The sequence below is a fragment of the Morchella sextelata genome (assembly GCF_020137385.1).
Source record: "Morchella sextelata strain SCLS chromosome Unknown scls_8, whole genome shotgun sequence".
In the NCBI taxonomy this organism is placed as follows: Eukaryota; Fungi; Ascomycota; class Pezizomycetes; order Pezizales; family Morchellaceae; genus Morchella; species Morchella sextelata.
The window spans coordinates 1,001,838-1,018,610 of NW_025408623.1; the positions used below are offsets into that span (position 1 = coordinate 1,001,838).

The window sequence follows — 16,773 nt, forward strand, 5'->3', positions numbered from 1 at the left end:
AGCGCGGGCCGCCACTTCCCCCGCTTGGTTGCCATACATGCGAGTGAGAGCCAGTGATTGAGATCCCTACCACCTTCGAGTGCATGGAGCAAATGGGCCCAGCTGCGCGGCGGGTAAAGTAGAGTGTGTACCTACTCTGGGGCAGGTATGTACATGTATGTACAGTAGGCAATGGGGAACCGGGACGACTAGGAACATGTATGGGCTGCCTACCATTGGTGAGCGAGGAGTATTTGGTAGGTAGTAGGTACTACTCCATCTAGGTCATGGATGTAGAATAAGTAGAGTAGTCACGTACCTACTCTACCTACATATAGTTTTTATCTGGTACATCACGCAAGCTCCACCCTACTCTAATTAAGTGAGTACATAGGGCAGATAAAAGTAACCATGTATGGTATGTATGTAGAGTACGTACCGGGTGTTGAGGGTAAATACGAAGAATCTGATAAGAGAATCTTGCTGTGAAATAGGTGTGTTTATCTTATCAGATTCTCGGTATTTATGGTTAACCCCCGGTACAGTATGCACGCATCGCCTCTCGGGTACTTAGGCTCCATCGCAATGGGCACCCTGCAGCTCTGCTTTCTTTTTTTTTTTTCACTTTTTTTTTTTCACGTTTTCTTTTTCTTTCACCCCGTCCTCTTTTCAATGTGTTTCGATTAACGATGGTTTGGAACTAGTGGTACATGTACATATTATTCAAAGCGTGGATGAGTTTTAGGGTATATACTTTGTAGGAAAGGAAGAAAATAAAACCCGCATGGAAGTCGTACCACCCCTCCCCCAAGACGCCGAAACACCGATGCCCCCCAGTCTATGGTTCGTGAGGTTTTCGCAGAAATTATATCCGCATGAGAGTAGCATATTTCCTTCCCAATCAATTTTTCCTTCCTCCCCCCCCCCCCCCCCCCCAAGCCTCTCACCCTGTTTCAATGTTTGTGCTTATTTGGTTTCCTACAACTCAAAAGATGCCCATTCGTGCTCCCCAAGTCTCACCCTTTGGTGAAACAACGATCTGGTAAGGGAACGGGTTTAAATCGTTTGTGGTTATTGGGGGGATATGGTCCTTCCGTAGACTGGCAGTGGTAATGATCTCGAGTACCGCTTTCTGGAGTTGGTGTTCAAGTGACGCTCGGGCCCTCGCGCGGTCTGGAGGAAAAAAGTCAGTAGGCACTTCTTCACTGGCGGTTGGGTGAAAGGTTATCCTACCAGAATCGGTCTTAATGGTAACTAGTGTGACATTGAGCACCCACTGTTCCCAACAAACTTTCTCCTCTGCCTTGGAAAACCATGCTTTCTTTGGCCTTCTCTCGTAGAACTCGACTGCAAAAAAGAAAAAGAAAAGAATCATGTCAACAATCGTCTGCGCAAACTACTACCACGGACACCTTCTCAAAGTATCAAAAAGGGTTATAGTCACCTGCTATTTGTCCCCGATGAGGCTTTGATCCAGTACTAGTAGAGGCTTCTATGGCCTTGATGAGTACATTCGTGCGCTCATCTATAAGCTCCTCAAGTTCAGGGTCGTCCACTGCAGGCTGCGTGTTGGTAAGCTTCGAGTTCCGTATGGACTATTATTTCTGCTGCAGCAGACATACCAATGTAAGGTCGAGCAAGTCTCGAGTTTTCGGACGAACCGTGGGGAAGAAACGATGGAAGAATATGGTAGAGATGACACCTTAGATTGAGACAAAGGCCGAAGAGCATATCTATTAGCATACATCTAACCCTTAAATGCGGGAATGAGAGAGAAGCGTAGGAAAAGCAATACCTTTTACGATATCTTTCACGAGCGCCCGGTCGGCGAGAACCTCCAGTGAGAAGACGGGCGGCCGTTCCATCCCATCGTCTTGAAATGAAGACACAACTACTATCTCGATATCACCACTTCAGGCAAAGAGCTGGCGGGTTGATGTGCTTAAGTAGTCTATCTGCTTTTGCTTGGTAGTAATTTTTTCCTCGGGGGGTGAGCAGGGGCAGTTTGCACGGCTGGTTATTGGCGGTTAGCGTCGTTGTTGTTGCCGTTTTTAGTGTGAAGCTCCCGGTTGACTAGTACTTGTTAGGACGAGAGTGGTTGATTTGTGAAGGTCATCCTCTGCAAATGAGGGACAAGTTAAATGAAGAGAGAGAAAGAAGAGTGTAGAGATGTAAGAAGGGGTGGGATGGGGGAGATAAATGAGATGGGAGTCGAATAAATGCTATATGATCAGGTTCTAGGAATGACGAAAAAGGAGGGGCAGATGTATGTAGCACCAAGCAACACCTGAGGGGTATCATTCACTCTGAGGATGGGATGTTGCAGCGGGTGATGCTGGTGATGATGATGCTGATGGCCCTGACTAAGGAAGGAGATAATACAACCAACGGATTGGGTATATACTTACATGGGGGAGGGGGGAGGGGGGGATTTGGCAACCTCAACAGCCTTAAAAGCCTTAAGATAGGTTGAAGTTATGGATGCTCGAACTGAAATATAGGTACCGTAGTATCTGATGGGTGGGGTGGTGGTTACTGAAAGGTGTGGTTGTACTCCATACTTGTGCTGCCGTGTGAAAGCCCCCAGGTCACGTGTTGGAACACCTGACCAGGGATGACTACATGTAACAAAGGATTCAGAGGATTTGTCTCTCGAATACATACATGTACTTATATGTACATATATGTGAAGTTATGTATGTACGTACTGCAGCCAAATAGCGTGCTGGTGAAGAACAGTTTCTACTTTGTAGGTACATCTCTACGAGTAGCAAAAGGATCATTGCCACTTTATGTGAGGCCTATAAATGGCCAGTTCCTTACGTTCTACGAATAGATCTCTTTGCAGTTTCTCCCCCAAATCATATTTCGAACCCTAACCCATATTCATGCTGATTTGGTCACTTCTGAGCTTATCACGTGACCGAAACGCTCTTCGAATCCGGACACCTAAGAGACCAGCCTTTGCCGCCCAGCAAAGAAATGGTGCCTAGGCAGTAGTAGTAGGTACAGATCCTTAGACCTCGGCCACCCGCGGCTGTAACTAGGTAGCAACCATTCAGGAAGCAGCGCTCGTGAACCAAACATGTCGAAACAACTCCCTTGCCCTCACAACCAAATTTCTCACGCTCCAAGTACTACCAGTACGTAAGATAACAGCGCTCAGTATAACTCGCACTCAGACGTGTTACTGATCCGATATACCTACAGTATTGCAATCAACTATCCGACAAATAGAGGCATAGAGAGCTCGAGAAAGGTACAGTGGCAGAAGAAAAAGTGCGTGTTCAGTATCAAGAGCTATTCCTGTCCAATCACTCGTTTCCTCCACCCCACCCCTATCCTCCACCTAGCTCAATTTGTCCCTTCTCCGCCATGAGAATATAATCACCAACAGAAATTAGATCTCCTTCATCTTTCTACTGTTCTCATTCTCCAACACTTATATATCACCTCAATGTTCAAAGCTACGCGTAACTTTCTCAGGCGCAACCGCACAAATTTCGCTATCGGCTTTGGTCTTGTTGGCGTCGGCTATCTCGCAACCAACTATGTCATATCAAAATTCGCAGATGCCAGGGACCGTATGTCAAGTGACCGACGAGCTCGCGAGAAGTAATTGATTCGTATTCTCTCTGCCCTGCCATGAGACTCAATCCTGTGACCCCCTCATTGTGTCTCATGGTCCCCGCCGCTCCTCAATATTGAGTTCTTTCGCCGAGTAGTGTGGCTGATAGTGCGAACAGGCTCACTCGAAGATTCGAACAGTACCAACAGGACTGCACGTTGACAGTCCTTGCGCTGCTCCCCACGGCTACCGAGCACATTCTCGAGGAGCTACCCGTCGAAAAGTTGACCCAAGAACTGCAGCAGAAGAAGGCTACACGGATCGCAAAAACCCAGTCAGTGGCAGATGCTTCAGAGGCGCCCACGGCTGCAACTTTTCCTCAAAAGGATGATGATGCACAGTCGCTTCAATCTTTTGCCTCAGAGTCTTTTGTCATGGCAGCAAAGGATGGAGAGGAAAAGCCCCGGAAATCAAAGAATAAGCTCTGGGATGAAATCAAGATAAGCTGTATGGTGGCTTCTTCTGGAATTGGTGCTTTACGGGTGTTAGATTTATAACTTAGCTGATGAAATGAAAATGATGATACTGCAGCTTTAACAAGATCGTTGACACTTATTTACACACTGGCGCTATTAACGATCCTAACTCGGGTTCAATTGAATCTTCTTGGCCGCAAAAAGTACCTTTCCTCCGTTGTTTCTAACGCTGAACGCGAGAGTGAACACACCATTCATATGGAAGAAGAGGGCTATGGTACGGATATGGCGACGAATGATCAGTACTTGACGTTTTCATGGTGGCTCCTTGATAGAGGATGGCGAAATGTTGCTGAGAAGGTTGAGCTGGCCGTTAAGCAAGTCTTTGGGCCGTAAGTTACACCGCCGTGAAATCGGCGCTATGACATGGTGGATTATAACAAATTTGGTTACTAACAAGATTGAGCTTGTAGTCGGACCCCTCGAGATACCATATCATTAGGCCAAATGAAAAAGTTGACGGCTCAGACTAGAAAAATAATTGAGGGTGAAGGAGCAGAATCAAGGTATTTTCAATCAACTATAGGCCCTCAAGTCATGAGTCGCATATCAGGGCTTTTCATCTAAAGTGTATGTAGTATACGATGGCTTCTCTTTCTTCTACCCCCGAGGTCGGAGGAGGCGATGGTTCTCGCGCAATCTTCAACCTCAACCGCCGAAGTCAAAGAGGGAACCAATACCGACCCGGTTTCACCATCTCTCCGTAGACTACTCGACGAGACATCGGACTTAATCGACTCCCCAACGGCCAACACGGTCATGACGCAGATGCTCAACGCAGCGTTCACGTTTCTTCTCGAGTCAAAATTAACAGATCATGCCTTTAAGCCCAAGGCGACCGCACTGCCACCGACACAGCCAGCAGAGGAGGCAAGAGGTAACGGGGAGGACAATGATGTCGGGGATGCGGCGACCACAAAATTTGCAAGTGTATTGGCGGTCCTGACTAGAGAGGCACACTTGATTGGGAAAGACATGCCGAATGAGTACTTACAGGTATGTCTAGCCTAAAATGTTTTTCCCTTCCCTTTTCTTTTTCTTTACCTTCCAATTCCTTTTTCTACCGCTTCTCTTCCCCCTTGGTGGTTTTGTTTGCAATCACTCTATGCCGTGGATACATAAAATACCTTGTAAACAGGGGATGGGGAATATGTGGGGTGCTGCGGTTGGGTGCTCTAATCTGCTGTCGTGCTGCTGTGCTAATTGATGGGGTTGAATTGACTGGACAGGTAATGGAGCAACAAAAGGATCTGGAGGCGTTTGGCGCTTTAGTTTATTCGTCTAATTTTGACTACGTTGCGCAATCGGGAGACGATGGTGTTGCGGCATAAAATCTGTTGCTTCTTGGACCGCTTTTTTGTAAGTGAAAAAGAATCTTAAACGCTTGTTAGATGTAGTTAGATAGAGTACCCATCTTCTTTTCTACGTACTTCTAAAACAGAAGAGATCTGTCCTTTATATGTTACGACATGGGAGCGATGAGCAGGTACCTCTATGTAACATGTATTATCCTCCCGGATGAACACTGTCGTAATTGGAGTCCTCGCCAAATGTATTGCGATTTATGAGAACTGAGTCAAAATTGCGATTTGGGATTCAAAGGGTTGTGAAAGACAATTAGATTACAAGAATCGAAATCCCCTAACTTAACAGCCACACTTTTAGAAATCACAACTTATCTAGGACCATGATTTAACTGATTAAAACTATAACCGGGGTAGACTTCAAGAGCACCCTAACATTTCTTGAAGAGAAGGTTTTGTTTAAGCAAGAAAGTTTCTTCGACAAGATTCATAATTCCATTCCTCGTTGTACAATGGGGCTTGACATCGGAAAAAAACATGGAAACAAAGAAACCCTAGCCTACAAGAAAGAAAAGATGCATTCTAGAAAGAAAAAAACCATCTTCATTACCAATACTCCCAGAATTCCAATCCCCCAACCCATTCACCAATAGTATTTTCCCTCCCATTTTTGTTCCTGATTCACGATATCAAGGTCTCATTTTCGTTCCGCCATCTGCAACTATGACAACATCATCGTAAGTGCTTACAAAGTCTTGTCAAGGCCAGCAGCGTCGGCCTTCGCACGAAGGTTGGCTGATGCAGGGTTGGTGTTGGATCCTGCGAACCTCCTCGAAAAAACGGGAAGAAGGAAAGAGCGGTAAACGACCTGGGCACCGCTATTCAAAAGAAGACAGGGTATTAGCGTTGACTCGAGGGCCAATCGGGTATGGAGAGTGGGGAAACTGCAAATGGAAAAAAATACCTGAACTGGGGCAATCCCAGCCACATGATCAGGCCGAACTTGAAAACGAAGTAAAATGGGAGCCAGTATGTGACGGAAAACGCAGATTCAAGAACGTTGAAAAAGGCGAAAACAACCCAGTAACTAAAATAATTAGTCAAATGTAGGGAACGACTGATGACCAAGGGGCGGACTTACGTGAGCCATTGGGTATCGTCAACTTTAGTTGTAGTAAAGAGAGCGTTAAGTGAATAGTAACCAGGAATGAGAAATCCGGCCAAGTTCGTCAAGAATTGACCTCCGTAGTTGATGAAAATGAGGAAGAAGTAAACGAATCCCAATCCACCAATAACGTAAACCTTAGGAACACCTGAGGGGAGTCGGTTAGTATAATCATTCGAGAGAAAAAAAAGAAATAGAAGGAATAAAGAGAATAAAAGGGATGTAGATGTGAATTACCAGTTTGACTCTCTAAATTGTTCAAAGCTGGATATTTGGAGAGCTAAACATATACGAGTCAGCTAATTCATAATCAATAACGAATACACTATAGATGTTTCTCAATAAGAACGAACCTCTTTGTCGAGCTGGGAAACAAGATGTTGGGCTTTATCTTGGAAGGACATGGTGGCAGATGTGATAAGACTGAGTGGACGTTTAAGCGCTAAAGGACTGCAGGGTCGAGTTTCCTTTGTTTTGGGAGCTAATTGTAGATGACAGAAGTTAAAAGGAAGAGGTGAGGAATGGGGACGGATCGGGGTACTTGTAGTTTGGCGAAGATGAAGACGTGGAAGGACTATGATGAAAGACGGTTGTGGGCGAGCAGGCTTGGGTGACGGTTCCTCCGTTATCTTGGATTGGCGCTGGTTGGCTGCGTGGTTGTGCTGGCTTCACTAGGGGGGCTGGGCAAAGACCCCCGGAGAGAGCGAATTACGTCAACTGAATTTACAGCCGCAGAGAGTTAACATGTGTTAACCGCCACAACGAGCAGCTCGTCCCAGCTCTATTTTTATAACCTGAAGGTTGAAGAAGAGACTCCAAGCAGAGTGGTAGGTTTTTCCGGAAGTAGGTATCACAAGATAAGCATGATGGTTCCCGAGTACTGACTCAGCATATCCCATTACATAAGGCAGCAGAATCAAAGGCTTTTCGTTGTCCGGGCGACATACCAACCCACTCGCTCACACCTGCGTTTCCGCGTTTCCCTCAGGTCCAGCGTCTACCAAATCCCCGCCTCTCACGCACACTTCATAGAAATCAAAAAATTAGAGTAGATCAACATTTCATCTACGATAACATCGCGACAACTTGTATTTTTTTTTTAAACATCTCCATCTCGACCTGTTGAAGGGAAAGTACTGGGTCCGTGGTGTTTGCGTTTGTGAGACCTTCACACAAAGTTCTGTCCTCGCTTTGCCGCTTTATTTACACGCCTCGCTTGTGGATCTAGACGTCGTTCGCTCATCATCCATCAACAACAACAACGACAACAACACCACACGCTGCAACCAGAAAACCCCGACTCAGCTGCTGCAACCACAGCACCGTCCTGGAAACACACCCCAGTGTTGCCCCACCAACTCGACTCTGTCTAGTGTCAACACAACCGCTGCAACTCCCGTTCCCCTCATCAGCCGCTATGGAAGACTCCTCGGGTTCTGGCTCTCCGCTAGCTCAAGGTAATACTCCAATTTGCGTTTCTCCAATTTCGTAGGGTTGTTCTTGCTTTGGCTTCGATTTCGGTTTGTTCAGGATCCCATACTGACTCCCATGTTCTTTACCAAGGCCCAAATTCTTCTGGGCGTTCTCATACTACACGCTCTAGGTCCCGTTCCATAGTGTCCAATTCCGGTGTCACGGGCCACACAAATGTCCATGCCAGACTGCCTTCAAACATTCCACAGTACAACCAGGACACTCATCCCCTGACCGATCCTTCTCTCCTAGCATTGACCCAGCAGCAGATTCAAGAGAATCAACCCCCCATTGACACTGCACTATTGGGATCACCATCTATGCTTTCTCCCAGCACATCATTCCCCATCGACCCAGCTCTTGGTGGTGTACCGGAACCTTCTCCTTCCCCTGCCGTTGGCTCAACTTCCACACCCGTTCCCGAAATGCTCAGCCTCAACCAGGAAGTGCAACCAAAGGAGGAGGATACTCGCGAGTTTGAGACTGTAATGGGCGAAGAGGAGAATCCTGGTCCCTCATCAGGCCGGAATTCAAAGAGAACATCTGCAGTTGTTGAGGATAACGATGCAGAACTTCGTCGACTAGCGGAAGAGACTCGAATGGTACCTTTAGACGAGCTTGCTCGGAGGGTCCGGAATGATGAGAATTCTCCTTCAGCGGAAAAGACAAGACAGGTTTATGGATTAGGATGGTAAGCTTCACTTATATCAAAACCCGGGGGTGATGACCAGATGAGAACGATGCTTACTAAATTTCTCGGGGATTAGGCTGCAAAAGAATTGCGAGAGAGTCCCAGACGCCTCTGTCGCTGTACCGCGCAACCGTGTATATGCCCGTTATGTGGGAATCTGTGCAAATGAACGCATAAAGCCTTTAAACCCTGCATCGTTTGGGAAACTTGTTCGGCTCATGTTTCCAGAAATTAAGACTCGCAGACTTGGTGTTCGCGGACAATCCAAGTACCACTATTGTGGTATTCGCCTCGCTGGCGAGCAGTCATCCCCTAAAGTCTCGCAAGGTTCAGGTTCCGCATCAGGATCGGAACCACCCGCGCAAGCGGCTGGGGATGATCATCTGCAAGTCTTCAACCCTTCAGCTCCTTTTTTGGCTGAGTTACTGACCGTTGACAGAATGAGTAATGGCTCGGCTCAGCCCTTCAGTAACTCTTTTCAAACTTCAATAGAAAACAACATCGAAAATTCGTCATTCTACAAAACTTCGAGCGTCTCCACTGAATATCCCATATCTTCATTCCTCCATCAAGAATTATTCTTTTCCCGTAACGAATCTGACCATCTTTCGACCCCAAATGAAATCCTCAAACTACCAAACATCGATCTTTATGCCCCCCTAGGCACAGACCCAGATATCGCAGCCACTTTAACTGCTATATACAGATCCCATTGCACTTCCCTCGTAGAATGCGTACGCTATATGCGATTAAAACAATTCCATCAGCTGTTTATATCTTTTCATGGCACCCTCACAGCTCCTGTCCAAAAACTTTTGGGTGAACCCTCATTGGCTCTTTGGATTCGAGAGTCTGACTGGGTCATGTACAAGGTCGGAATTTCATTTCCAATTTATCGGGCTCGACTGACGTCATTGCCCAGGAAATGATACGGTTACTTTCTCCTTTAGCTTTACAAGTCGTGCCACCCTTTGTTGTAACAGCCCTTCGGCACCTCTCAACAAATCTTACCGCCCATATCATGACAACATTCTCCGTTCAACCTCCGCATGTCGTCCAGGCAAAACTAATACCATCCAGTATTTTTTCAAGTCTCTTAGATCGCTTATTGCGAGTAAACGATGCTGCGCATGCAGCGGCTAGATTTCTCGGTAACCCCCCGGACCGAGGGCAAATGATAAAAGACTGGAAAGAATTCGTGAACGCCCAAACAATTGTGGATAGAGAACTTCCGTGTGGTGCAATGTCTGTCGTGGAAATTTTACATAACGAGGTTATCAGCTTATTACAGCCACCCTCTGCGCCTGATGGAGGTAACATGTCACCAGCACCAGGAGCGGAAGACGGATCGCCTACAACGGAGAGTGTTCTAGATCGGTGGACACAATTTTTAACATTCCTCCCCCACCGCTTTTCTGGGACTGAACCCAGACTTTTCAACCTTTGCCTGGGGGCGGTCGCTTCTGCAGCGCTCAGAGACCTAACAACGAACGGAGCAGTCTCATTTGGAAGCTGGTGGGTTGTGAGATGTTGGATAGATGAATGGATGGGATGGCTCGCAGAGCGAGGGGGGTTTCTGCGGCATACTGCCGAGGCGACTGTGCATATAAACCGGGTTAACGAGGACCGAGGCTCGATTGATGTGGATTTAATAGACGGGGGCGATGAAATGGGTCATGATGATAGCGGGATATCTTTGCGTGGGGAGGAGCCACTCAATATGCTGGATGATGTAGGAGACGATCGAGACAACAGGATGGTGCCTGTGAAGTTTGGAAAGTAAGCGTCATGGCGATGTTTTATCATACTGAAGGGCGAAGCGAAGCGGGCTCAATAATTACTCACTTGTAATGGCGTGATCAATTCCTTTGTCTTCTTGTAAATATCAAGGGTTTTTCTTATTATCAAAAGGTTTTTTTTTTTTTTTTTGTGGTATAGGAGACTCGAGCTGACGGCTTGAGCCAAAGTCCGAATAATAATAGGAAGTCTTTCGTGAAACGGGTTTGATCATAGTTTAGATGGACTGGCTTGTCTTTCAAATTCCCCCGCAGTGCACGTAGTATTATACAGTAGACCATTCAAAGGAGGTTCATTAAAAGCTTTATACAGCGCACAGAGAAAATATGCGTGACAATAAGTACTTAGGTACATGCATGTATGTAGCGTAGATGTGCTAATGATCACAGCCTCTTCAAAGTCAGTATAGAGCACTAGATGCTCCACCAAATGAAGTAACTAATCTAAACAATATAACGTAGTCACCTCCAAGTACGCACAACTTTTAATGTGTAAATACATGTATATACCGCCAGTACATGTAGTTGGGTGGACTCTCTCAGTGATCAGGGTCCTGACACGCATTTAAAAAAGGCTAAGTGGTACCACGATGTATTCGATGATTGTGGGTCCATGGCTATGGCAAATTGATAAAGTTGACTGGGTTATTTAGGTACTCTCGCCTATCAACGAAATATGTAGAAACAACACCGCGAAACAATCTCGTTAACCTGGACGGTGGCCCGTTGGACGGCAGCAAGCCAATGACCTCCAAGGTCATTCCGGGAATTGACATGGAGGTGGTTGCGACGGTTGGGCCGCAAAGAACTAGAGGGTCAGAGAACATTCCAGAGGCTCTGTCACTTTATGAAGCATCGAGGAGGATCCCCTCAGGCTTCAGCGCTTCCAAGTGCTCAGTGTTCATCTTCCCACCACCAACTTTTGTGTGCTATATATTGAGACTTTACATAAACACATTCGTAAAAATTATCATAAAATAACCACTATTACTTCTTCCACATACTACCCTTCTACTTGGTGCTGTTCGGCCTCGAAAATTCTAGGCTGTCAGTTAGTTAACCTCGCAGTCAGACTTCATCACACGCTGAGCTTCCTATATCGCAGCTGTCGTCACATCTCACATATCCCCGCTTAACTCTCATTGCCACAGGCGTGGGTGGAGTCGAGATATCCTGCATCTACAAGCATACTATGAATACAGTGATTAAATCCCCACCCACCATCGACAACCAGTAAACGGCTCTCCTGACATCATACCCTTGTCTCTTGCTCCACGCACTTTTTTTTACATATACCTGCACACGAGTCCCGTCGTCTCCTTCTTGCTCTACCTTCTTGGTTTTGAGTTCACGTTAAGTTAATCAGCTGCCGCTTCTTTCTTCCTTTCGCTCTGCATATCCATCGATTCACACAAACAAATAAACTCTCCTTTGCGTGTTCCATTTAAAAAATCACCATGGTGAAAGAGTCAAAGCTGTACGATACATTAGGTGTCAAGCCTGATGCCTCTTCGGACGATCTCAAGAAGGCTTATCGGTAAGTTCTCTACCCACACCCACCCCCACTTCAGAAGATATAATTGGGCGTATATCTCTTATAGAACAGAAGAACATTGCACACATACTGACGACCAGCTTTAAAGAAAAGGTGCTTTAAAATACCACCCGGACAAGAACAAGGACAGCAAGATTGCTTCTGAAAAGTTCAAAGGTATGTCTAACCCCCCCCCCCCCCCACACATTCTTATCAGTGCATGCTCCCTGTAGACTCTGAATAAAGACTAATCCCGAATAGAAATATCACAAGCGTATGAAATCCTATCAGATCCAGAAAAACGAAAAATTTATGATCAGTTCGGTCTTGAATACCTCCTTCGTGGCGGAACATCTTCGCCTCCGCCGCAGAATAGCGGTGGTGGTCCTCATCCATCGTTTGGCCGGTCGGATACCTTCCCAAGCAACTTCCCTGGCATGGGTGGAGGGCGCTCATATTCTTTCACCGGGTCCAACTTCAAAAACTTCAGCTTCAGAAATCCAGAAGATATATTTGCCAGTTTCAGAATGGAAGGGGGGTTTGACGATCTTGATTTTGGATTCGGCTCTGGGAGTCCGCTTGGCGGTGGTGCTAGTCGAGGCGGCGCTAGTCGCGGTAGTCATAGCCATGGGTTCCCGGAACAGAGGTTTGGGACTTCAAGAGGGCCAGAAATGAATGGCAGAAGCAAAACTCCAGAGTCAACAGTTTTGGAGAAGCACATCGGATTTACTTTAGAAGAGTGAGTTTTTTGGTCCATACTTGACTCATTATTATTTCTTGAAAGTCTTTGAGGCGGTTTCATGAAGCTCCGAAATACTAACATTATTTGTAGGTTATTTACTGGTACAAAAAAGAAGCTACGCGTCAAGAGGAAAACTTTCGATGCAGATGGAAAAATATCAAGGGAAGACAAAGATCTTGATATTCCTGTCAAGGCTGGCATGAAAGCTGGATCAAAATTTAAATTCAAGGGTGTTGGGGATGAAATCGATGGATCAAAGCAAGATCTCCACTTCATTATTGAAGAGGCAAGTTGGTCAGAAACCAATTTTTATGGCGTCAGAAATCTAACCAAGTGAAATAGAAACCTCATGAGTATTTTGTCCGTGATGGAGATGATCTAATCATAACACTCCCAATTCCGTTGAAGGATGCTTTGCTTGGGTGGTCGAGGACAGTAAACACTATTGATGGAAAGCAACTGAAAGTAGCACATGCTGGACCAACCCCCCCAACATGGCAGGAGAGCTTCCCCGGACAGGGCATGCCGATATCGAAGAACCCTACTGAGCGTGGTAACCTCATTGTAAAGGTCAATGTTAGTACCATAACCATGCCTAGCTTGCCCTTTCAAATATATGCTAACAACCTGTGGATACAGATCGTTTTTCCTACATCGTTGACGCCTGACCAAAAGAACCAACTCAGAACCATCCTTCCTTAGAGGCTCAGTTTTTATGATTTATTTGTGTTTAATTGTAGCGTTTTTATTTCTAGTTACTATTTACTATTCTTTTTTTGCTTTTTCCTTCTTGTGCAAGGGTTAGGCGTATGCGAGGGTTTTTACTACATAGTTTCTACGCGATCTATCGAAATGAAGGATGAATGATATTGCATCAATTCCTGTCATACTGTCATACTATCATGTTTCCTTAGTCTCTATTTCAAAATGCAAATTTGGATGTATATAGTCTGGATGTAGCCTCACCATAACAGTAACGTAACAGTTACATGTAGTGTACCGCTGGAGGGTTTTGTTTTGAGAACAATACTTTATTTGTTGGCTAGTTTGCTTGTAATGTAAAGTTGTATGTATAGTACTAGGACAGAAGTTTTGGTAATATACCCTTTTTACAGCCAAAGTAGCCATGTTTGGCTACCCGAAACAACCACCCAACCTCATCAAAAAAATTCCAACTATTCAAGGGCAGTTGGAAATTATCTCACGACGGAGTTCAGAGAATTCTAGAATTTTGAGTCCATTCTTCAGGCGTGTGCAATCTAATTTTTAAAGTCATGATTTGATTTTGTATGGTGTTCCCATACAAATTTTGTAACCAAAAGTTACCAAAATTTCTGTACATACAATACTACATGTATCTCCCACCTGCATTTCCCACCTGCGTAATGCCCCCGTTGCCAGACTGCAACGCGGACTTGGGTATTCACGATGTACGCTTGAGCCAGGAAACCGGCACTACAAATCTAATAAAGTAATTACATTGGTCTGAAAGAACACAAAAGCCTTCATTATCAACCCATCGAATAGTGATCTTTCAAGAATTGAATACCCGAGAATAAAGCAATTCGTGACGACCCTGATAAATATCGAAAGTGGGAACCATTTGGCCAGCTTTATCTACACTTGTACGCCCACCTAGGTCTAGTCCGTCCCTGACACACATCCGAGTTGACTCGGCAGCCAGCAAAGCTTGGCCTTGATACGGTCCTATCAAGCTTTGTCTAACAGCCGCAGATAGTGTAGCTTTGGCATGGTTGAACAGGAATAGATAGCATGTAGATTCAAGGTCCAACCCACAAACTTTACAAACCAATCCCCAAGAAATTCCGAAGTGGCCGTTCGCGCGCTCCTCGGAAATCTTCGAGCGAAGCGATTGGCGATAAGTTCCGAATGCTTCCATGTCTGGTGGTGAAGTCGGCAATGATGTTGAAAATGACTTCTCGAAGACGCTTAGAAGTGCGCGGCCTTGTGAGATGCTGGCACGCCGAGCGACGGAGCAAGTAGTAGAAGCGTCAAAGATGTCGTCGAGAATGGACGAATCTATGGGCGTCTTATACGCAGCTATCACAAACGGTAAGGTGCTTGCACTGAGGGAATGGATCGATAAGCGGAGAAAACGTTCAACTGAGCGCCGGGGAGGGGTACGCTGTCCATGTTGGTGGGCAATGTAAGATTCAAGGCCCGATGAGAAGGCAAATGAGCCAAGAGGAAGCGCAGAGTCTGATAGTAGAAGAAGAAAATGTGTCTTCGGCTCGGTTTGTACCTGATGGAGAGTGGACACTTGGGTACCGTGGATAGTAGACACCTGGGTACCGCTATCCGGCTTATTGGAGGCGGCGACGAGCTTGGTCCGCGCATTGTTCAAGCGACTCTCAAGGTCCGCAATTTCGTCCTTGAGGGAAATCAAGCCATCGTTACCAACATCCATTGGGGGAGACTGGGTGGGGGGGGAGGGGGTTCTGTTGAGTTATGTATGTTCTGGTGTAACTCTTCGTCTATCATATCCCACAACCTCTATATACATGTAATTCAGTTTACAGCACATGTAGGTGGTTGATTGTTTCGCGGGGCCAAGTGGCTAGGGCTAGTTTTCGAGCCAGGACCTCTGGTTGTGGAGTTGGGGTTCACAGTCCAAGCGTTAAAAGCAGCTAAAAACACAGGTAGTACTAGTACCTAGAGTACGTGCTTCATACACTCACCAGCAAACACTAGCTTGGGACATATTATAATTTCAACGCGAGTACATTGAAGTACTTAACTATTAATTGAGAATACTTGTACAACGGTAGGTAATAAGTGATGGAACGCCCTGAGATACAGTTATACTACAAACACCGTATGTTGGTGGCGTTTTACCCAAAACAGGTATCACTGTGTCTCAGGCCGTTCCATCACTTATTAGTAATTATATGCTCTGCTGAAATTTCACAAGACCGCGCAACGTTGATACTGGAGCAATTGGTACTACACTAAGTACTGAAAAGGGACACGGGTAGCTTGGTACAATAATATTGGCAATACAGTTGTCAATTATAATGTCGTATTAACAACTACCGCCACATGTCATTTTAATCTATGCACCCGAGTATGGTGCGCCCTCAAAGGTGACGAAAATCGGGCGAAAAGTCAAGCGCTTATAACTTTGCCAAAAAAAAAATTAAAAAAAATCGGTAAATAAAAAGTGTAGTACTAGTGATTAACTTTAGTTTTTATTTCCAGATTTTTGATATCTACTTTAGTTAAAAAGTTATAAGAGTTTGAAGTTGCGGGTTTTGTATGTAAAAGGCGCCAAGACTGAGCAAAGTGGAACAGTATTATACCCATTTATAAACCCTCAAAAGTGAATTGCGGCAGGAATGCAGCAAAGTGGCTAGGAATAAGCCCTCTCATTGGCCTTGGAGTTCACCTTGCAGCCACGATTGTTCCACTTCCAGATATCGCCGTGTCACCTTTAAGAGTGTGCACACCATACCTACAACACGCAAGAAAAATCTGTATACGTTTCACGACCCGAGAAATCCCACAAATATTATCCCTTAATTACATACATGTGTGTATTTACGTACTACGGTCATCGAAAGGGCTTTCAAACCCAGGCCCTCGCTTGCAATGACTTAGTAAAGAAACACAGGGTACGTTTGAGAGGTGCGGCTGTAATAACTACATGCATACATGTATGTACGGCCTACATTAGTATGTAGATCGTAGTTGCAATTGCTACTGTAATTATCATTTTACACTGGATGTAAATGAGTACCGTGATAAAACAAAACGACACCACAAACGCCGTATAGCCTTTTTTCAGAGTTATGAAAAAAACAGCCTCGAATTCCAAAAAAAAGAAGAAATAATCGTTTGTATGTACATTTACTAGTTAATAGTCGCTTATTTTTCAAGAAATGTGGCAAGATTTCAAGGTCATGTATGGGATTTTGGCAAAATCTAGAGTACTAGCATAACCCACATCTCAAAATTTGTAAACCCT

At 45.3% G+C, this 16,773-nt stretch overlaps 6 protein-coding genes across 6 annotated transcripts; 3 read left to right on the forward strand and 3 right to left on the reverse strand.

Annotated features, from left to right (window-relative positions):
• Positions 1-964: 964 nt before the first annotated feature.
• Positions 965-1,844, reverse strand: H6S33_012491 (uncharacterized protein; the record flags this gene model as incomplete). The annotated part of the gene is made up of 5 exons (XM_044843847.1): positions 965-1,152; positions 1,213-1,326; positions 1,424-1,541; positions 1,602-1,681; positions 1,775-1,844. 5 exons carry the CDS (start codon positions 1,842-1,844, stop codon positions 965-967), a joined length of 570 nt encoding a protein of 189 aa, XP_044695140.1.
• A 1,592-nt stretch (positions 1,845-3,436) lies between these two features.
• On the forward strand, positions 3,437-5,414 carry H6S33_012492 (uncharacterized protein; the record flags this gene model as incomplete). Its single annotated transcript, XM_044843849.1, has 6 exons — positions 3,437-3,594; positions 3,726-4,054; positions 4,139-4,415; positions 4,497-4,589; positions 4,662-5,079; positions 5,313-5,414. The coding sequence occupies 6 exons, from the start codon at positions 3,437-3,439 to the stop codon at positions 5,412-5,414; spliced, it is 1,377 nt and encodes a 458-aa protein (XP_044695141.1).
• Positions 5,415-6,132: 718 nt separating this feature from the next.
• On the reverse strand, positions 6,133-6,956 carry H6S33_012493 (uncharacterized protein; the record flags this gene model as incomplete). Its single annotated transcript, XM_044843850.1, has 5 exons — positions 6,133-6,265; positions 6,352-6,474; positions 6,529-6,700; positions 6,790-6,832; positions 6,906-6,956. 5 exons carry the CDS (start codon positions 6,954-6,956, stop codon positions 6,133-6,135), a joined length of 522 nt encoding a protein of 173 aa, XP_044695142.1.
• A 1,013-nt stretch (positions 6,957-7,969) lies between these two features.
• H6S33_012494 (uncharacterized protein) lies at positions 7,970-10,499 on the forward strand (the record flags this gene model as incomplete). The annotated part of the gene is made up of 5 exons (XM_044843851.1): positions 7,970-8,009; positions 8,116-8,716; positions 8,793-9,588; positions 9,639-9,649; positions 9,797-10,499. The coding sequence occupies 5 exons, from the start codon at positions 7,970-7,972 to the stop codon at positions 10,497-10,499; spliced, it is 2,151 nt and encodes a 716-aa protein (XP_044695143.1).
• A 1,470-nt stretch (positions 10,500-11,969) lies between these two features.
• On the forward strand, positions 11,970-13,490 carry H6S33_012495 (uncharacterized protein; the record flags this gene model as incomplete). Its single annotated transcript, XM_044843852.1, has 6 exons — positions 11,970-12,049; positions 12,156-12,223; positions 12,308-12,785; positions 12,879-13,074; positions 13,131-13,364; positions 13,428-13,490. The coding sequence occupies 6 exons, from the start codon at positions 11,970-11,972 to the stop codon at positions 13,488-13,490; spliced, it is 1,119 nt and encodes a 372-aa protein (XP_044695144.1).
• An 832-nt stretch (positions 13,491-14,322) lies between these two features.
• On the reverse strand, positions 14,323-15,216 carry H6S33_012496 (uncharacterized protein; the record flags this gene model as incomplete). Its single annotated transcript, XM_044843853.1, has 1 exon — positions 14,323-15,216. One exon carries the CDS (start codon positions 15,214-15,216, stop codon positions 14,323-14,325), a length of 894 nt encoding a protein of 297 aa, XP_044695145.1.
• Positions 15,217-16,773: the final 1,557 nt, after the last annotated feature.